We start from the raw sequence: 20,916 nt of genomic DNA, 5'->3' as shown, positions 1-20,916 counted from the left end.
TGCTCACTCCTTGCGCTCAGGCCGCCGGGCCGGGGGCGGGGGGGCCACGGACGGGGGACAGACGGGGGATCGCGGGTGCTGCGGCCCAGGTGTGGCGCTTGCGGCCGGAAGCGGCCTGGCGGTCGGTTGAGCGCTGGGCGGTTGCGCCACGCGCTCCGCTTTCGTAACAGCGCCCGGGGCCGGCGGGGACGCTCCAGCGCGAGTTCCTCCAGTGTCGTCCTGCGCTGCCGGGACGGTCGGCGGCTCTGAGTCATGCGCGAGTGGGAAGTGGCGCTGACACGGAGCCTGGGCAGAGGGAGCTCGGGGGCTCGCCGCGCGCTGGGAGCAGGCCACCCGGGCAAGAGCGCTGCCCTCCGGGCCTGAGCCCGCCCCGCAGCCCGCCCCGCCCCGCCGCCCGCCCGGCCCGGCCCGCAGCCCTGGACCTCGGGCCTCGGCCGTGGAGGAAGCATGCTGGCCCTGCGCTGCGCGCTGCTGACAGCCCTGCTGGCCGCGCCGGGGGCCGCCCTGGCCCCGTGGGGCTGCCCCGCGCCGGGTAAGGGCACCGGGCGTACCTGGAGGGCGGGGGAGGGCGGGGGCGGCGCCCCTTCCCGGGGTTGCTGGAGGTCCCCGCGGGCTCCGCGCCCACCCGACACACGTGCGCCCCCGCCGTCCTGCGCCTTCGGCCTCGAGTCCGCGTGACTACACGCTGCCCGGCCTGGGCGAGCCTCCTGCCTGCGCCCCGGGAGCCCCGACGGAGGGCAGAGGTCCCCTGGGGCGGGGGAGGGGGGAAGGGGACGACCCCTCCCCCGGTGCGCAGGTCCCTGGTACCCGCAAGCTTCTCTCCTCTCGCTGTCAACTCTGGCAGTCCGGTGGCTGGCTCTGCCCCCAACGCAGGGACTGCCAAGGGGCTGGCATCGTGGGCTCCCACCGACCGCACTTACTTGGGCAGACACCAGGGCTGGCAGGCTGTGTGTGTGTGTGTGTGTGTGTGTGTGTGTGTGTGTCCCTTGGGAATTTAACCTGGGTGGGGAGGTTGTCTCGGGGCTGGTGTATCCAGGCCTCTTTTTCCAGAGGAGAGGAGGCCCAGGCAGAGGGCAGTGGGCACCTTTTGCTCCTGTTGACAGTAATCACCTCTGGCAGCCAGGCCAGTCTCTGGGCCCTGGCAGTGTGCCCAGCTGTGTGTCCAGGCTGCCCTCTAGCCCAGCACCAGGGCTGCTTTTCAAGAGGTTTATTTTAGGATCCCAGGGCTTCTTTGAGGAGCAGCCTGCGGGTCTCTGGGAACCCATGGCTCCTGTCCTGGACAAACATCCTCAGCCTGATCATTCTCTTTGAGGAGGGAGAGGACTCTAGAGCTGGAGGCTGGTGAGCTCTCTGCTTTCTGGATGGTGGGGCCCCTTATGCTGGGCAGAGGAAAATAAATGGGTCCCCTTTCTCAGCACACACTGGTTAACTCCTTCAGGAGCAACCCCTGTTGACTGTGCCTCAGGTTCCTTACATGCCTATTTTTATCCTCTGCTGATTATAAAATATACTTTGTTTGAGAGGAGCCAGGTTCAGAGAGTGGGGATGGGAGACTGTCAGGTGTTTGGGGGAGGCCCTCCCCCCCTTGGCTTCACTGCTGTAGATCCCCAAGGCACCCAAATGTAGAACTGGCCCCACGGGCAGAACTGGGGGTGTTTTTGGGCAAGTTGAGAGCTGGCTGAGGGCTGGGACAGAAGGGGCCTCAGGAAGGGAAGTGAGGCCTGGGCTTGTCCCACTGTGGTGGGGTTGCTTCAGTCTCCCCCGGGGAGGGAACAGATCTCTGGTCCGCCTCTGTTGCTCCTCACAGCACACCCCAGGGCACCTGCCCCTGGGAGGTTCCTGCTGTAGTTGCCGTGCCCCGTTACTCCTAAGTGGTTGCAAGGCTCTGCAAGGACAGCCTGTTGTAGGCAGTCTTCATTCGCCTGGTACTCCGGAGGGACGAGCCAGGTGATCTCCAGGCCTGGACAGCCCCGGAAAGACAGAACTGAGAGTCGGGGGAGGAAGTGAAAGCCCGGTTCAGAAGGAAAATGCAGAGAAGTAGAAAATACCCAGCTCTCCTCCCACACCCACGTAGACTCACTCAGCCCACAAGCTGAGGAGTAAAAATACATCGTCCAGGAAGCGAGTAGTAGAGGACTGTGAATGTCTCGCTTTGGAGAAGCGGCAGGGCGGCAGAGGCTAGAGTTGGTTGGAGGGGAAATCCGCGGGGGGGGGGGGGGCGGGGAGAGGGCTCATGTGTGTACGTGTGTGTGTGTGTGTGTGTGTGTGTGTGTGTAGCTGGGAGGCGTGCTTTCCTTGCCATGAGTGCAGCCCACATGCTGAGAGCTGGCAGCGCTGCTCAGGTGGACTTGCAGTCTAGGGATACTGACTGGGGACTTCGGTGTGGGGTGTGGGAGGACACGGGTGACTCAGGGTCCTTCCGCCCACTACAAGGTATGACAGTGTACAAGACAAGCACATACGGCTTTAAGTCTCTTAAAAGTCCTGTTTCAACTTCTGAACTTCCCTTTAGGCGATGTCTTCCTGCCCCCATGCCTACCTGTGTTCCTAGCCTCACCCTGAACCAGCATTTCTCCACAGGGTAGTTCTGGGTTTAGATGTATCAGAAGCCATGTGTGTGCTGCCTAATATTTGCACTCCCCAACCCCAGCCTTCCTGAAGAGAGCTATCTGGGAGTGAGGCTCGGGAAGCGCCCTTTTCAACACACGAGGCTGATGATTCGCTGGTTTAGGGATGACTGACTGGAGTGTGCGCCTGAGGGGCCGAAGATGAGCCCTCCCCCATCAGGCAGGCCCTCCCCCATCAGGCTCCTCCGTTGCCAGAAATGTCTCCCCGCTTTGGCTCTGCCTTTGTTTATTCATTTCAGCAAACACTGCGTCCCTGTAAAGCCCTATGGGGCCAGTGTGGTCCCAGCCACCCAGACTCCACCCTGCAAGGAGCTTGAGAATGGCCAAGTGTAAATCCCTCAGAGGGACTTAGCAAACCCAGCTGCCTGAGGCCTCGTGTTACCAACTTCCCAAAGATAAAGTATCTGATGATAGGGATGCTGCAGAGAGGAAGCTCCTTGGAGGGAGGACCGGGCCCCAGACAGTAGGTACATGACCCCAGCAGACTGCATCAAACCCCCCTCCCCTGCCACATGTTTGTGAGCATCACATGAAGCCACCTGGGTGCTCTCTCCTGGAAATGTGCATCCCTTCCTTCTCCCTGCCTCACTGTCCCACTAACCTACTTACCAGGGTAGCTGTTTACATTTAAATTAATTATAATGAAGTCAAGTTACAAATGGAGTTCTTTAGTTGTTCAGTAGCAGGTATGAATAGAGGCAAGCGTCCTCCAACTCTGTAGGAAGTTCTATGGATGCGACACTGCGTGGAGCACTGCACAGTTTCTTCTAGAGCTTTTCTGCTGTAGCTTGTTATCCCTCTCCAGACCTCCTCTTCTCCATGAGAGTACAGTTCACCATCACAGGCTGGGGTTGTGGCTTTGGAGCTGGACAGACCTCCGCCCAGCCTTGCTATGTAGAAATGATGTGAGCTTTTGTGAGTGAAATTACTTCTTGGAGACTCACTGTCCTCATCCAGAGAATATGAATTATTCTACTGTGTAATGGGTAGTGGTAAAGATGAAAGGAGAGATGGTATTGTGCAGGGTGCATAGAGAAGTCCCTCTGCAGAGCCAGTGCTGAAGTATGTGTAGCTAAATCACACATTTGAAAAAGGTGTTTTGAGCTAGTCATGTGGTCCAGGTGGTATTCTTAGAACTGTAGATGCAAAAATGAGCAAGACAGACAAAATCCCTGCCTGGTTCAATGAAGCTTCCACTTTTGGAGATGTGAGTTAGGTGCTTACTAGTGCCAAGGAGGAAAAAAAAGCAGGGGAGGGGAATTGGGACTGTGTATATGTAGGGGCATGTGGAACTGGCCAGGGACGTTCTCATGGAAGGGAGGACATTGGGATAAAGGCCTGAAGGAATGAGAAAGTCTTTAGAGATTTCTTGTACTCCCACTCTGGGCACGGAAGGTCCAGGCTCTTTGGCAGTCAGATACGACCTGACACTGAGGGCCTGTGAGGTTCTGGAGCAGAGGGCTTCATGGGGACACTTGGGTGCCCCTGAGACAATGGCTGGATGGGGAAGTGCTAGAGGTCGTGTCCTTAACGGCCATCGAGGTCGGAATCTTGAGAAGAGAATCCAGGAGGGCCAGAGTGGCAAAGGAAGGCTCCTAACCTTGTCCTCTTGCTGGTGAGGCCCCGTGGCTTCCTTCGGTTAATTAATCTGTGTACTATGTCTCCCCTGGGCTTGAGATCCAAAGAGGTGTGCGGTCCTGGTGGAGTCAGGGCCTGGTCCAGTGTGGTGCTGCGTCCTTGACAGGCCCTCCACTCTTACCTGCCATCCGCTAGCTCTGCCTGGTGGCCTGGAGACCCTGTGTCCAGGCCGCGTCTCCAGCGCCCATGATGTCCCTCCACCTCCCAACTGCCTGTCCCTAGAAGCAGCCTTTGGGCTGCCGTCTCTGCTTACCCATTAAAATAACAGCACGGTGAGCATAGACTGTGTGTGGGGAAGTGTGCCAGCTTCTACTAGAGAGAGAAGCTTCTAGAGCTTCTACTCAGAGCAGCAGCCGAACATCTTAAGTGTGTGTGGTACAGGCCGGAGGCTGCACAGGTTTCGTTGGAGGGGAAGATCAGGAGGTCAGTTTGGGACTTATGGGAACGGAGACATCTGTCATAGAGTCAGCAGAAGATGCTGAGGAGCTGGATGCAGACATCTGGGTTTGGGAGTGGGGCCTGGGCTTGAGGTATGAGTGTGGAGTTGTCTAAGGGCACATGTCACTTCATGCCCTCACACAGGCTGTGTGTCTGGAGAACAGGAGAGCAGAGGCCCTGGTGGAGCCCTCTCAGGCTGGCAGGGGAGGTGAGGCCAGTCCCAGGGAGCCTGAGAATTGGTGTCTGAAAGCCCCTTGAGGACAGCTTGTCGAAGAGGACAGGCAGTCCACAGGGCCCCACAGTGACCCACAGGGCAGGGGCCTGACCAGCGCACCCAGCAACAAGCAGGCCTTTGGTGACCTCCAAGGGAGAAGTTTCAGTGAAATGGTGGAGGCCGAAAGTTTCCAGGAGTAGGTTCACAGCCTGCTGGGGGCAGGAAAACTGGGAGTGGCCAGCATAGGCTGCTCTTTGAGGATGTGAGCTATAAAGGGGCTAAAGAAATGCAGTGTGGTTTCACTGGAAAAGTGGGGGCAAGAGAAGGGATTTTGAGAGAGATGAATGAGCTGTCAACTTGCTGGCATGCTGATGGAGACGATGCAGCATGCACACGGAGGTGAGGGCCGCTGAAATAGTCCTTGAGTGGCCAAGGGGAGACTGATGCTCAAAGACGTTCTAACTTGCCTAAGATCACGCAGCAAGGAAGTGACAGGCTCTGAAGCCTGCTTTCTGCGCCAACGTGTGCTGCTAAGTCCACCCCCAACCCCCACTGCCCACAAAGTACTGAGATGCTAAGGTCACCTTCTCTTTTCACAGCATCTGTATTAGAGTCTCCCCAACACCATGCCTTGGGGTGGCCCAGGTGGGCTCTGCTGCCTGTCTCAAGGACTGAACAGTGCTGAAGAACACAATGCACATGTCCCTTTTCCACTGTGTGCATTCACCTTCCCTGGGGCGGGCGGGGGTGGGGGGGAGTGTGTTTGCAAACACATGTTACTGTCAGTGAGCTTTCCCCGAGGGAGGCAGTGGTTCTGCCTGGGGTTGGGCCCACTTGCCAACCCCCCAGTTTAGGGCAGGTTCCTTCCCGCCTCAGCAGGCAACACTTCCAACACAAAGTGGGGCTTGATGGATGTCATTGACCCTGAGAGGAGGGGAAGCTATTGTATGAGGACTTTTCTTGCAGAGAAATGGAGACATGTGCATGCAGTGGCATTAAGAATTATTGAGCTGCCCAGGCAGCTCAGTAGGTTAGGTGGCTAACTCTTGGTTTTGGCTCAGGTCGTGTTCTCAGGTCATGAGATCCAGCCCCCTGTGGGGCTCTGCCACTCAGCTCAGCGGGGAGTCTGCTTGGGATTCTCTCTCTCTCCCTTTGCTCCTCCCCCAGCTCTTTCGCTCTCTTTAAAATAAATAAATCTTAAAAGGAACAAAAAAGGATTAGAACTCATATTTCTTGAGAGATTAGGTACGTCTGGAAAATAGAGCTGGGGTTTTAACCTTAATGATCAAATATGATCCTCAGAACAGCATCTTGAAGTGCGTAGTCTTATTATTTCCGATTTCCAGATGGGAAAATGGAGCCTGAGCAGCTAGCTCGTAGTCACATTGCTCCTGAGTAATGCCCTTTGGCTGGAACTTGGCTCTGAACCCTGTGCTTGGCCTCTTGACCCTGCACCTAATGGGGTAGGAGGGAACTCACATAAAGAACTTCCTCTGGACTGTTTTGATATCTCCTTATGGGGATGTGCAGAGTCCCTCTGCCCCGTCCCCTCTCGTGGGTAACCTACTTGTTTCTCATCTTGCCCCAGTAATGCCACATTCCCTGAAGCAGAGTCTGTGGGTCAAAGGGCATGTTCATTTGTAATTTTGAGAGAGAACAGAAGCTGCACCAATTCCTATCCCCAGTTGCAATGAGAGATTGCCCGTGTCTCTACACCTTTGCCAAAAATGTGTTATTAAACTAGAATCTACACAGAAAAAGGTGTTTCTGTGGAATTACCTTATCTGAGTGAGATTGTATAGGTTTCTTCCTGTTTAAGAGACATTTGCATAACCTATTTCTATGAATTTCTTGTTCATACTAATTGCGGACTTAAAAAATTGGGTTGTTCGTCTTTTTTTTTTTAAGATTTTATTTATTTATTCATGAGGGACACACACACACACACACACAGAGGCAGAGACACAGGCAGAGGGAGAAGCAGGCTCAGCATGCAGGGAGCATGATGTGGGACTTGATCCCAGGACTCTGATCACGCCCTGAGCCAAAGGCAGATGCTCAACTGCTGAGCCACCCAGGTGTCCCAAGCCAATATTATTTAAAAAAATTTTTTTTAAAGATTTATTCATTTATTTATGATAGACATAGAAAGAAAGAGAGAGGCAGAGACACGGGAGGAGGGAGAAGCAGGCTCCACGCTAGGAGCCCGACGCGGGACTCGATCCTGGGACCCCAGGACCACGCCCCGGGCCAAAGGCAGGCGCCAAACCGCCGAGCCACCCAGGGATCCCCGCCAATATTATTTTAAAAGATTATTCTTTTTTTGATGGCTTAAAGAGCTTTTTACATTTAAATATTTAGTCCATTTTGAATTTATCATACACTAAGGCATGGGGTGTGGCTCTTTGTTTCCCCAGTTATGTAATATAATGTCCCTTTACAGTTTATTGAATAATCCACTTTCCCCCCATTGGTTTTATTTTATTCATTTAGATGGGGGAAGGGCAGAGAATACGAAGCAGACTCCGTGCTGAGTGCAGTGCCCAATCTCATGACCCTGAGAGCATGACCTGACTAGGCCCTAACCCACTGAGCCACCCAGGCACCCCTCTCCCACTGATGTAAAAAGCCACCTTTCAAATCAACCAAATTCTAAAATGTTCTGGTTGATACTGCTTCTCAGCATAGTGAGTAGTGAATAGTAGCATATGTTCTGAGGCCTGGGTTTGAATCTTCCTCTCCCCTCATTAGTGGGATCGCCAGCCTCCTCCCCTGGAAGGCTGACTGTGGGGAGGCGCAGGCTGGGATACAGGAGTGCTTGGAATAAGACCTGTATTCAGCCAGTGCTCAGACTGAGCTACTTGTTAGAGATTGTGGTAAGATACACATCAAATGTATCATCTTAGCCATTTCAAATGTGCAGTTCATGAGTGCAGACTAAGCGATTCTTGGTCATTGTCATTTCTGAACCATTTCTCATTTTCTCCATGCTGTAGTCTCTGTAGCAGCACCACGCTGCTTTCACAAAGGCAACCCTAACACCTGCTTTAAGGTTTGGTCGGCTCATTCCTGCCTCCTTCCTCTGCTTCCTCGGAATCGCCCTAGCTGCTCTTGCTGACTTTTCCTTTGGAATCAGATTGTCTAGTCCCCAAAAATTCCTGTTGGTATTTTTACCAGGATTAGGTAAAAGTTGGAGAATGGTGTTGGGAGCATTCACAATGCTGAGTCTTCCTGTCATAGAGTGTAGTAGGGCAGGGACCTGCCTAGTGCCCGCCTGGGAACGGCTCCTTCTGGGCCACAGGGTGTGCTGGACCAACCAGTGAGGTGCATGGGTGTGTGTGCACGCGGCTGTGCGTGTGCAGGTACGTGTGTGTGCACGGATGCATTCAGGTGAGTATGTGCTCAGGTCCTAGACCTAGCTCAGGCAGCTATGGGACTGCAGTCGCCGACTTTAGGGCCTCCATAATAATGCGCGTGCTGGTGCACACCCACAGATGAGAGCGCTCAGCGTAAATGTGCAGCTGGATGAATTTTCCCAAAACGCATGCCCATGTGAGCGTGACTCGTATGAGGAGAACACCATCAGCCTCCGTGCTGCCCCACCACTCTGTGGCTCCTCAAATCCTTAGCTTCCTCAGGTCTGGAGGGGTAGGCTGTGGGGATGGTTTGGGATGGGGGAGCACCCAGCAGCACCTTCGCAGGGTGGGGCTGCAGGAGGACACCCCCCCCACCCCGGGCTGAGTTCAGGGACCAGAATGGCTGTGCTCTGGAAACACCAGCCAAGGGCTAGATGTGAATAGGGTGTGAGCTCCAGTCCAGTCCCGGCCACGCCTCCTGGGGCACCTGGCCCCAGGAGGCCTGCTGCAGCCCCCGGGGAGCCCCCTGCCCAGCACCCTGGCGCAGTCCCTTTCTGGCCTTAGGCAGTGCCAATCTCAGTGGGCCTCTGGGGCAGTTGAACCATTTGCCCTCCTTCCGTATCTCTTCCTCTATTTAGGTGATAATCTCTGGGAGGTGACCAGGCCAGACGTCTGGGGTTGACCCAGCAGGTTACCTCGGAGGCCGCCAGGGCAGGATTCCATGTTTCTCTCTTGAGTTGGTCACCGCACGGATCCATGAGCTGCGTCCAGCACCTCATCTGTAGCCAGAGGAGCCTCCTCTCCCCAAGTAGGGCGTAGTCCGTGGTGCGGAGCCAAGGTAAACACCAGCTCTGCCAAACACAAGACAAATACAAGCAGGTACAGCACCGTAAACACGAGAGAGCAGGGGTGAGGCTGCTGGCAGGGGTCAGGGTCTGGAGGTGCTGGGAAGAGGCAGGAGGGGGTGAGCTGAGTTAGAGAAGGCGGCAGGGCCTCAGAGCCTGCAGCCTGGCCTCTCCTTGGGGCCTGGGGATGTTAAGTGTTTAGGCATGTGAATGGGTGACCTGGTGAGAGCAGGAGTGTGTGTGTGGGTCTCACAAAGTGGTGCCCTCGGGAAGGTCAGGGTTCTTGGTCCCTGACTCCTGTTCGAGCCCCCAGGCACTATTCCAGGTGGCAGGATGCCTGAGGAGGCCTCTTGCCCTGACCCCTCACAGCTTGGACTCCCTCCCACCAGCCTCTGTGTTGGGTGGAGAGGCAGAAGGGCAGGAAGAGACAGGTGGTGGGCAGCTCGGGGGAGGGGGAGCTGGGGGGAGGCCAGAGAGACACCTGCCCCAGGGGAGAGAGAGGCACTTGGCCAGACGTCCCTGGAGCCGTCCAGACCCCTGCCCTCACCAGCTATTTGAATTTGGCAAGTTCCTGAACTGCTCTGAACTCGTGTTGCTCCAATGGTGCCATGGGACGAGCTTCCCTTCCTAGCAGGGTGGTTGTGAGGAGGGGCAGGTTCATGGGTGCATCACTGGGGGTGCTAAGTGCTCATGGTTGTTGATGAGCATTGTGACGACAACACAGAAATCAGGAAACGTGTTTCAGCTGGTAGGTGCAGAGCCCTGGCCGTCTTCTAGGTTCCTGGGACTCAATTATGCGTCTGGACTGTGGTACTCACATTCTTCGGGACACTTCTCAGCAGCCACTCCCTTCAATTCAGGGCCCCTATTGCTGAGAAGGGACCTGGTTTCTCTGTCATCCCTTCTGAGATCCTGGGCCTCTGCAACCCGAGAGGTTAGATTCCATCCTGTACTGCCAGCTGGCCTGTCAGCCAGACCTGAGTCCCTCAGAAACCGGGGCTGTGGCATTGGCAGGTGTGCACGAAGCATGTGTCCTCAGTGGCAGCGTGCAGGGCCACTGGTTCACTGCTTACATAAGTGGGGCCAGGCAGCTGGGCTGGTTTTTGCTGGCAAGGGCAACGGCAGCTGAAACTGAATTGAGAAATATGTCTCTGTGTGCGTGTTTTTCTGATTATTGACATTTGCAAGTTTACTTGAAGAGGAAAAAAAGTAGAAAAGCAGCAAAGCTGTTTTGGTTTCTGGCACCCGACCTGAGGTCCAGAAAGGGGAGGGGCCCTGTTTCCCAGAGCTATGTGTGGGGCCCCCGGCAGTGTGGCGCCCCAGGGCCCCAGAGACCGAGATCTCTTGGGCCTGCAGGGCCCACAGGGGTGGGACTGGCTGCCAGGGGCTACTAGGACCTGGATTCGCTTCCTCTCCAGGAAGAGGAGGCAGGGAGGCTGTGGGACTTGCCCTCACTTAGAGCTTTCCAGGGAGAGGAACTGCATTCGTTGGAGGGCCTGGCATGTGGCTGTCACCTGTCTCCAAACCAAAGTTGTCAGCTGTTAGGATAGTAAACCTCTTGATCAATTACATGTTTTGAAGCTGGTATTGTCTGAGGTAAACAGACATGGATGGCCTTCCTGCCTTCAGGGCTGACGCCTCCGACTCTGTGTGGTAAGATGCCAGAGGAGGGAACTTGGGCAGTAGGCACCATGGTCTGAACACTCCCTTCCCAGAGAGCCGGGCTCAGGCGACAGCTCCGTGAAGGGCCCCAGGTGCCCGTGAACTGTTGGTGAGACCAGGAGTGGATTCGGGTCTCCTGTTTCTTCCATGCCAGGCTGTCCCTGCTCTTAGATGTGTGCTTCACGGCAGGCATTAGGCCCGCAGACCAGACACACCCAGTGCACCGGCGTTTAGGGAGGAGGCATTGGGACGTTTGTTTGAAGGAGTGGTCACTTGCCTGATTTCAGTTCCAAGTGAGGTGCCCCAGTCTTCGCAGGAAACTGAGGTGCCGCTGTCCTGCTTCTGACGTTGGCTGTGGGGAGCACAGACGAGGCTCCTGGTCCTGGGTGGCTCTTTCCACTCTCCTGCCTTCAGGGCCCTCATACCGGCACCTGGGGGACAGCTGGTTCATGGTCAGGGTGACTGGAGTATAAGCAGAAGGAAGGCAGTCGTGGCTCCTGTAGGGACCGGGGTTGCAGGCACTGGGCCTCTGCTCTGTGCAGGTCTCATCCATTAGGACCCTAGCTGTCCCCCTCAGGGGGGCTTGCACTTTCTGCGCCTCCCCTGGTCAGACCTCTGACTCAGACCTCCTCCCTGAACCCCGCAGTATGTCGGGGACTTCTATGTCAGAACAGCCTGTGTTATGGGCAGTTTTAAGCTCCCTGCAGAGTTTTGTGGAGGTTGAAGATTGCAGTGTGGGCAGGGAGGGAGAGGAGTACATTGTGACGAGCACCAGCAATTCTCCCCAAAGTGAGGTCAAAACCCTGAAATTCTTCACGGGTGACAAGCCGGCCCCCAAACAGCTAAGCAGCTGCTCCTGGTGCAGGGCTGACGCGGGTAGGGTGGCCCCTTTCCTGCTGCTCCCATGGCCCAGCGTGGGACATTGGGCACTGAGCTGCCCCTGGAGAACTCAGGAGCACTGCTCGGCCATGGGGTCTCTTCCCTCTGGCCCTCCACACCCCCACCCCAGGAGACCCGCTTCGGGAGGGTCCTGGCTGCTCAGGGGAGGTGAGGCTGCTGGGGAGGAGCCTGGATGGGCCAGCAGGGCTGGGGGCCGGGCCTGTAGAGCCCAGACCCCAGGGGAGGGCAGACCTGCTCTGACCTGGAAGGTGCTGGTCTAAGGAGACGCGCTAACCCTCCCGGGACCCCTACCTGCCTTGTACTCTGCCCATCTCCTCCTTCCTGCTGACAGACCCAGATGGCTTCTTTGTTTTAAATACACATGTGTCTTGGTTCTAACGTTAATACAGCTTATAGAAAATCCAAAAACTGAAGGAGGAGGAAGAGAAAGACTCAGCTCTTGTCCCACCCCCTGGAGAGGCGGGCAGAGCTGCCAGGATGGATCTGGGCACATCACTTCCTCCCTTCAAAGAGGTGCCCTGAGGCCCTGGCACAGCCACGCGGGTGTCGTGGGCACTGGCTCAGAGACCCGTCAGGAGCAGGGGTGAGTGGGTGGCTGGTGCAGAGGGACAGCCCTACCTGCTCTGGCTTTGGCACGATTCTTTTCTTGTGGTTTTTTTCTCTCTGAGTATTTGACTAGTCTGCATATGGTGCTTTTAGAAGGTCTAGAAGAAACATAGTTTGCACATTAAAAAAAAATTTTTTTTGGAGTAACTTCTGTGCTCGACATGTGGCTTGAACCCATGACCCTGAGATCAAGAGTTGTGTGCTGTACTGACCGAGCCAGCCAGGCGCCCCTAGAAGAAACATATTTTGAAGAAGGGCTGGGACAGGCAAGTTGCCAATGGGTGGTTGATAATTAATCATTCCCGGTTAAAAAAAAATAGTGACTCAGTTTTAAAGGTTCAGAAAACCATTACTCAAGCTCCTTGGCAGAGGGAGTGGCCATCACAGCAGCTCTGCTTTTGTGGATGAGAAAAAAAGCCTTTTTATTTGCTATTTCTCTAAGCTGCCCCAGTGCTTTGGCCATTGTGAGAGCTGGGAAGGAACGGCCACCACTGTTGCTCAGGCTGGTGCTGCACACTGCGCGAGCTTCCGTCTGACCCTGGGGGAGGTGAAGTGACCAGACAAGTGGACGCAGAAGAGAGGGTTCCCTCTGGCTCCTGGCTCACAGGTTCTTTCTGCAGCACCTCCTGTTGTGACTGGCTCCTCTGGACTGCAGTGTTGGCTGTGCACTCCATGGCAGCCGCAGGACCTCTGTGTCATCTGTGACAAGCCCGCTGGCGGGTTTCAGGGTGGAGGCCCTGTCCCTCTGGGAGGACGTAAAACACATCTTAAGCGCGTACTGAGTTCTTTGATGAGCACTAGCAGAAGCTCACTGTCTCATAGTCATGCTTGGGGATGGGGATAGTGCCCTGTGAAAGTGTCCAAGGATGAGGCACTCATGGTCCTTGACCTCTACGTGGGCCTTCATGCAACTTGCCTGTGTCTGTCGGGTATCGGTGCCTTGTGAATTCTGATTTCCACGCATTAGCCAATGGGAAGATCTTCATGCACCACACCCACCAGCAGACAGTCCTCTTTGGCAGTATTTCCATCTTTGTTCTTACCGTGTTGGTAATTTGTGCTTGAGCTTGACCTCATGTTAAGTTTTATCCTTATAGCTGCTTTATCAAGTGGAAAATTGAAAAGTAGAAATATGGATATGGTGATCAGAGGTGTTAGGGGGGTAAACATAAAATCTGGGGAAAAAAAGGTTGAAAGACAGGGGCATGTGGCCACTCTGTCAGTAGAGCATGTGACTTGATCTCAGGGTTGTGAGTTCAAGCCTCACCTTGGGTGTAGATATTAATTAAAAATAAAATCTTAAAGAGAGAGAGAGAGAGAGGAGCATTGGATGGGTCTTCTAAACATAGCCTCATTCAGGCACATATGGAAATTGTTCTGTGGACTGGACTTGCCCATTGGGTGCCCCTGGGCTTGTGCACGCTAGACTGTGTATTCAGCCATGAAAGAAGAGGACAAGTGTGACAGGCACACACTCAGACTAGCAGTCGTGCTCCAGGAAAGTCTTGGGCAAATGACCAAGAGCCATGCTCTTTGATGCAGCAGAGCTCCTGAAGCCACCCAAACCTGCCTCTGCAGAATCACATCAGTGCTCGGCAACTGAACTGCAGCTGCATGGGGATGAGTCACAGACACACCATGAGTGATGAGAGCACGTTCCAGCAGACCCTCAGCAAACTTCTTATAGAAAGCCCCCAAATCAGCCAAGGCCAAGAAGGAATTCAGGATCTGTGCGTCATGAGCCTGTTTTTAAAAGTAAAGGAGTGTTGCCCCCGAGATATAACTCCACGAAGGCAGGGAGGCTCTGGATTAGTGGTCGTGCTAAGGTCCAGGGGCATCTCATGCTTCTTAAAGTTTTTGTATTTGCATACGTTACCGTGTGTGTTTTCAGTACATCCCAGGATGTTTAAAACAGTACCTGAAATCCTAGAAATATATTATTGAGGATCCCATGTGGAAGGGGTGCTGTAATTAGGGCTTTTTGGAAAGCCCCTTGGGCAGAGATGCACCCTCCATGGACTTGGGCTTCCAGGGCTGGGATATGTCCCCGTTCTGCAGTGGTGTGTGGTCTTCTGTCCTGCAGACAGGATCTTTCTGCTGCCTGACTGCTTGGTCCTCCTCATGGGTACGTGGCTCTGGGGGCCTTCTCAGATATTTGTGGAATATAGGACAGAGGGAGGAGAAGTCAAGGCAAAAGGGTCAGAACTTGCCACATGGGCCCTCTGCACAGTGAGATGCAGCTGCTTTTCTCACCTGGAGTCCACGGCTCTGGAATGAAGAAGTCCCACGATGACCGGTAGCTGCCTGCCCCTTGCCACCAGCCTCAGGGCAGAGATTGCTCCCAGTGGTCAGGTGAGGGAGACACTGGAAGGCGGTTCACGGTGTCCTGGTCTCTGGACTGTGCCCTGCAGTCACTCTGAGGGTGCTGTCTTCCTGGAACTCCCTGGCCCTTAGTCCCTCTGAGGCCACTGTGGGTGTGCTGTGATGTCAGAACCTGTCCTCCTAAGCAGGAGGCTCTGCAGGTCGGGGACACACATGCTGGCCCTCTAGGCCCTGGAGCATGGAAGACAGTGAGGTCCAGTTGTTTCTGGGATTTTCTGAAATCTTTGGCCAGGTTTACTGCTGCTGCTGTCTAATAAGCAGTCGTACATTTGGTTTGAAGGTCCAAGTGTGCTTACTATGAAAACTGGCAGTTTCCTGGCTCCGGTTCCCTTAGCTGCTTGGACTAATTTAATTAATTGGTTAGACTAATTTTATCTCAAATTCTATGACTGTATTAAACCTATACTAAAAAAAGTTTACCTGTTCCTTTACATTTCAGTATTCCTTTCCTTGAGTAGCACATACATGATTATTTTCGTGGGTAAGGGAGCACATTTGTTCTTTTTTACCTTCGAGTTTGCTCCCTGGAATAAAAACAGCATCTCCCTATGTGGTTGCATAGAGAGGTGTGCAGCCAGCTTACAGGTGATCTTGGGCAGCTCTCCCAAAACCTCTGTGTCTTGGTTACTGTCTGTGAAATGGACCACCCACTCTCGAGACCCAGGTGTTCCGAGACTCCTCATGTATCCCGCGTCTTGTGAGCACCCTCACCATGGGTACCTGGTATTTCTGTCACTAACCTGTCAGATGCTGGCTGGGCCCCTGTCATGTGCCAGGCAGTGGTCTAGATGCTGAAATGTTAACAGAACAAAACAGTGTCAACGCTTGTAGCATCAGAGTCTTGAAGAGAAGGCAGATACAGACTCAGTAACCACATGGCCGTGTGTGGTGGGTGAGGAAGATGGCACCTGCCCAGGCCTAATCCAGCCTGGGGCGAGGGAAGGCCTCAGGGAGGGGGTATGGAGGTGTGACCTGAAATCAGAGGGTGTGTGGGGTGGAGGAGGGGCTCTGTCCCTTCTGAGGGGACTGTGGAGAGATGAGCCTGCAAGTGCTGGGGGTGCCTCACACTCAGAATTCATGCTATGAACAGTGCAGACCCCCAAGGGGTTTCTTTTTAATTTTTTTAAATTAATTTTTATTTACTTATACATTTTTACAAGAGTTTATTTATGTATTAGAGAGAGTGCTTGTACACACATATGGGCCAGCAGAGGGACAGAGGAAAAAGCAGATTCCTGCTGAGCAGGGAGCCCAACATGGGATTTAACATGTCAGGACCCCGTGACAATGACCTGAGCTGAAGGCAGACACTCAACCACTGAGCCCCCCAGGTGTCCCAAAGGTTTTCTTTTTTTGTTTTTTAAGATTTTATTTATTTATTCATTAGAGACACTGAGAGAGAGAGAGGCAGAGACACAGGCAGAGGGAGAAGCAGGCCTCCCTGCAAGGAGCCTCAGTCCCAGGACCCCAGGATCACGCCCTGAGCCAAAGGCAGATGCTCAACTGCTGAGCCACCCAGGCGTGCCCCCCAAAGGTTTTCTAATCAGAGGATCAGGTGGCCAGGGGCGGCTTCCGGAGGCCCCTGGGAAGGCCATTGCTGCCACGATCTGGTCAAGGAGGTGAGGAGGCGGAGGAGGCTGTGGAGGCTGTGGCCAGGCCAGTGGATCAGTGGATGGACTTGAGAGATGTGTAGTTCTGACAGCCCTCCCCCCACCCCGATGTCTTCCCACCAGAGGTGATGAGCGGTGTGGTAACCAGCCTGCCTGGGGCCAGTGTGACCCTGACGTGCCCAGGCGGGGAGCCAGAAGACAATGGCACTGTTCAGTGGCTGCTGCAGAATCTTGTGGACGACTCCTATCTGGGCAGCAGGGCTGCTGTGGGGAGGACTCTGCTTCTGAGATCTGTGCAGCTCAGCGACTCCGGAAACTATTCGTGTTACCAGGACGGCCGCCTGGCTGGAACTGTGCGTCTGCTGGTGGATGGTGAGTTGTGTGCTCAGAGTGCTGGGAGACAGGTCCCAGATGTCCTAGAAACCCTGTTGTTTCCTTGGCCCGACAAATTCTGGGAAAGATCCACTGGCCTCTGCCAGCGTGGGAGATGGGAGGCTCCCCTGGGTGGGGGCATCTGGCTGACCTGGCCCCTCCCTGCCCTGGCCTGAGTGCTTAGGGCTGAGGCCTGGGGTCCCAGCCTGAGGCCTAGATTTGAGTGCTGTCCTTTACGGCTCAGTCCGGGGGCCCGGTGCCCTTGCTGGTGAATATGGTCAGTGTGGGATGGAGTGGGTGTGAGTGGGCTGGGGGCTGAGGGGCGGGCTCCCGTCATGCCAGGTCTGCTCCCCCTTTAGCCCCTCCCGAGGAGCCCCAGCTTGCCTGCTTCCGAAAGAGTCCCCTGAGCATGGTATTCTGTGAGTGGAGTCCTCGGCACCCTCCCTCCCCAAAGACCAGAGCCACGTTACTGGTGAGGAAGTTGTGAGTATCCGGGCTGGGCTCCTGCACTGAGGGGGACGGGCTGGCCGGCCGATGGTTCCCCGACTCTGTCCTGGGAGCATGGGGGGGCTGGCCAGTGCTGCGTGTAGGGCCCTGAGAGCCTTGGGGAGCAGGCGTTGTGTTCCTTGTGCAGCAGATGGCAAAGCTGAGGTCGAGCCAGCAAGCAAGTAGCTTGCCCTAAGGTGGCCCTGCTTGCCAGTGGCTCTGCTAGGACTCAGCTCCCAGTGTGCCTGATTGCATTCCAAACGCCAGGTTTGGGGTGTTGCTCTGAAGGAGACACATGTCCCTGGGAGGGGCAGGGAGAGCTGCTAGCTCCTCACAAGTCTTTCCTCAGGCTCCTCCCACTAGATGGGCCCTGAGAGGAGGGGGCCGTGGGGGAGGCACAGCCAGCCTAGGGGGAGCTCCGGAGGCTCCACCAGCAGATGGGAGAGGCCAGAGCCAGAGCGCAGGGCCCCTTAGTCTGGGGGTTCCTGCTGGCGTTTGAGCTGTTGGTCATTAGGGTGTCAAAAAATCTGAGCAGTGACTTCAGCAGGGGCTGGGTTTCCACCCATGTGTCTGTGGAGAGTGGTCGGGCACTAATATGAAAGTCTTGGTCTCCGTGCACAGCTGTGTAGACTATCCGTCTGCAAACGGCACAGCTGCCCAGAGGGAGGACTGCAAAACCCCACAATCCCACAGCTGAGTTGTGGGTGTGACTGGGGCCTGGAGAGTGCTCCTCCCTAGATAGGACGTTTTGCCCAGGCTGGCAGCTGCCTAGGCCGGCCCAGGAAGCTGGTTCAGGTGTTGCTGGAACCTGCATACTTCAAGTGCTGGCTCCCACCTGCCTGGTGAATGGTGGGGCCAGTGGAAGGGAGTCAGGAGCAGCCAAAGCCCGTGGGGGCTCATCAGGCCCCTGGGCGAGGTGTGCGCACACATTTATACCCTGGGCCCAGGTGCCGGGTGGTCAGCGGTGCCCAGGGATGGCCACTTACCAGGACTGCGGGAGAGATACCACCCTCGGTCCCTACACGGTGGTGGTGGGGGGCTGCTTCTCCATGTCAGGTGGGGTGGAAGCCTGGATGGTGGTGGGGTGCGGGGGGGCTCTCAGTCCCGCTGGGGGCAGTGTAGCAGGCTTCCCAGAAAGAGTTTGTTCTGGGCCTGGGGTCTGAACCTGAATCAGCAGTGATCTGTCCTCCGGCAGCAAGACGAGTGGCTGCTGGCACCTCGTGTGCCCACACTTGTCCTACGTGGATGACGTCTCAGGCTTCCAGGCCAGGTGTGACCGTGTGTGACTCACCCACTCAGCAGTCTTGATGGGCTCCTGGGCCGGAAACGCTGCCTTCTCCTTGGGAAATGGGAAGTGCAGTGCCTGCAAGCCCAGGTCCCCGGGCTGTCCCTGTCACCAAAGAGCAAGTCTGTTTGCTTGGAGGTTTGAGGCTGGGCTGGGGCCTTTCCTGGCGTGTGCTGCCCCCCCCCCGCCCAATGCCTCCAGGGCCCAGTGAGTCTTTTAGCTCAGGGTTTTGAGCTGCCCTACCAAGTGCTACCCTGGATGTCTCGCTCAGTTTCCACTTGATCCTAACAAAGCCCGGCGAGGTGGGCATCAGCCAGCCTGTCCCTGTCCTGTGTCCACAGTCGGGGCCGCCCAGTAGGAGATTCCCAGGAGCCATGCCCTTATGCTCAGGGGCCCCAGAAGTTCTCTTGCCAGCTGGCCGTCCCCGAGGGAGACAACTCCTTGTATGTCGTGTCCTTGTGCGTCACCAACAGCGCTGGGAGCAGGTCCAGCACTCCACAAACATTTGAGGGCTACGGAATCCGTGAGTGAGCTCCTCTGGAACCCCCCCCCGCCCCCACTGCTCCATGCCCCATCCCTTCTGACCCAGGGCCCTGCAGAGACCTCCTGGGGGGTAAGGGGTGCCTCTTGCGAGGTTTGATGAGCTGCTGCCTTTTGGGGTTTACTGGCCAGAGGCCTGACTGGTGGATGAAGGTGGGGGAGATGGCCTGGATGCCAGAGGTGGGGGGGGTGGGGTAGTCCTGGCTGATTTGGGGGAGCTTGCCCAGCCCACACATGCTGCTGCATGAGAGCGTGTTCTCTTGGCCCACAGTTCAGCCTGACCCGCCTGTCAACATCACCGTCACTGCCGTGGACAGGAACCCCCGCTGGCTCAGGGTCTCCTGGCAAGACCCTCCTTCCTGGAATTCCTATTTCTACAGGCTACAGTTTGAACTCCGGTACCGGGCTGAAAGGTCAAAGACGTTCACAATGTTGATGGTAAGTTCTTCCTTTACTTCTGCAGCTTGGTACTCAGGGGTGGCAGGAAAGGTATTGGAAAGAAACCAGGATTTGGGTGCCACTCTGTGCCTTGTGCCAGAGCAGCCTTAGGGTAGCCTCTGAATTTTTCTAAGCCTTATTGTCTCATTTCTCAAACGGGACTGAGGACGTTGGGCCCCTCATCTTCACAGGCCTGGATGGAGGACAAGTGTGATGCAGGGGCAGGTGGGCCACGCATGTGTTGAGGGTGTCACGGTCCACCCCCTACCTCCCCCACTCCCCAAACCCCCCACCCCCGCCCCCATGCACCGGGGGTGGGGCATCCCACTCTGAGCCTCTGGAGCATCTCACTGTAGCCTGGTCACTCAGGCACTCGAGGGAGGATGCGGCCTAAGGGCAGGGCTGGCCCGGGGGGCACCTGTGTCTCTGCAAAGGGACCTGACCAGAGCCCCCAGGCCTTACCCCGACTCCTCGTGGCCCTCCCAACCTCAGATCAAGGAGTTCCAGCATCACTGCATCATCCATGACGCCTGGAGGGGCATGAGGCACGTGGTGCAGCTTCGGGCCCGAGAGGAGTTTGGGCATGGTTCCTGGAGTACGTGGAGCCAGGAGGCAGTGGGCACCCCCTGGACAGGTACCGTGAGGGGCGCGGGGGGCTGTGTGAGCTCTGGTGACATCCCGGTTACCTCCTGCTGTGCAGCAAGTCACCCCGAAATTGGACATCCTTCAGGATTGTGGAAGGCCGGCCCCCAGGCGCTCCTGTGCCGGCTCTGTCTCGGTGGGCAGTGTATCCCTGTGGCCTCCTGTGGCCTCCCCAGCCTCCCCTTCCCGCTGCTCATGCAGGCGCAGGTGGCAAGCTCACCCTGCAGCTGGATGGAGGCCACAAAGAACCTGTAGCTGTATTTAGTGTGCCGCAGTGACTGACATCGCTTATTTTTAGAAAGACGTTAAAGGCAATAAGGATTGCCTTTGGGGAATTATTGAAATCACCATGCTTGTTATCCCACAAATGTATGAAAAATAACTATTGTCAGTGTCTTCACCACCTGTAGAACAGCAGGGAGAACATCTTAGCATGTGGCTTTCCTCTTTCTGAGTATGGTTGTGTGTATGGAGAACACAGTGAGCCTTCGCCTGTCATTAGTTTTGGAAAATGTACTGTTTAGCAACAGCATGATTAATATGTGTGTGTGTGTGTGTGTGTGTTTAACTGCTGAAATTTTTATCAAGTTAGTACAATCTTATGGCCCAGAAGCAGAGAAGGGTTTATAATAACAGCATCGCTCGTCCTGGCCCTTCCCATTTCCAGGCCTGCTTTCCAGAGGAAGCTATTTCTAATTCTTCTCGTGCTGCCTCCTGACCAGCAATCTAACATGGCTGTTTTACATTTTTCCTGAGAAAAGTTTGAGGCATCTCTTGATCCCTTCCTATGAAAGCTTAGGATTTAGCAGACCCGGACCAGGTAAAGGAACTTCTGGATTACAGTGCAGAGGGTGGCCATCCAGTCTCTGGTTGAA

General features: G+C 55.5%; 1 protein-coding gene across 4 annotated transcripts in view; it reads left to right on the top strand.

Moving 5' to 3' along the window:
• Positions 1–401: 401 nt before the first annotated feature.
• Positions 402–20,916, top strand: part of IL6R (interleukin 6 receptor) — a 42,430-nt gene continuing 21,915 nt past the window's right edge. For 2 of the 4 annotated variants that reach the window (XM_038543225.1, XM_038543228.1), the window contains exons 1-6: positions 402–532; positions 16,402–16,650; positions 17,010–17,133; positions 18,763–18,944; positions 19,233–19,399; positions 19,892–20,033. In XM_038543225.1, coding sequence (XP_038399153.1) covers positions 448–532; positions 16,402–16,650; positions 17,010–17,133; positions 18,763–18,944; positions 19,233–19,399; positions 19,892–20,033 — 949 coding nt within the window. In that variant the 5' untranslated portion in view covers positions 402–447. Of the gene's footprint in view, positions 533–8,961; positions 9,112–16,130; positions 16,288–16,401; positions 16,651–17,009; positions 17,134–18,762; positions 18,945–19,232; positions 19,400–19,891; positions 20,034–20,916 lie in introns of those variants that run through there. The other 2 variants (XM_038543227.1, XM_038543226.1) reach the window with 2 other exon arrangements.

This window comes from Canis lupus, chromosome 7, assembly GCF_011100685.1.
Source record: "Canis lupus familiaris isolate Mischka breed German Shepherd chromosome 7, alternate assembly UU_Cfam_GSD_1.0, whole genome shotgun sequence".
NCBI classification, from domain to species: domain Eukaryota; kingdom Metazoa; phylum Chordata; class Mammalia; order Carnivora; family Canidae; genus Canis; species Canis lupus.
Note: the sequence above shows the minus strand (reverse complement) of the source record. Positions and strands in the feature narration are given on the sequence as shown.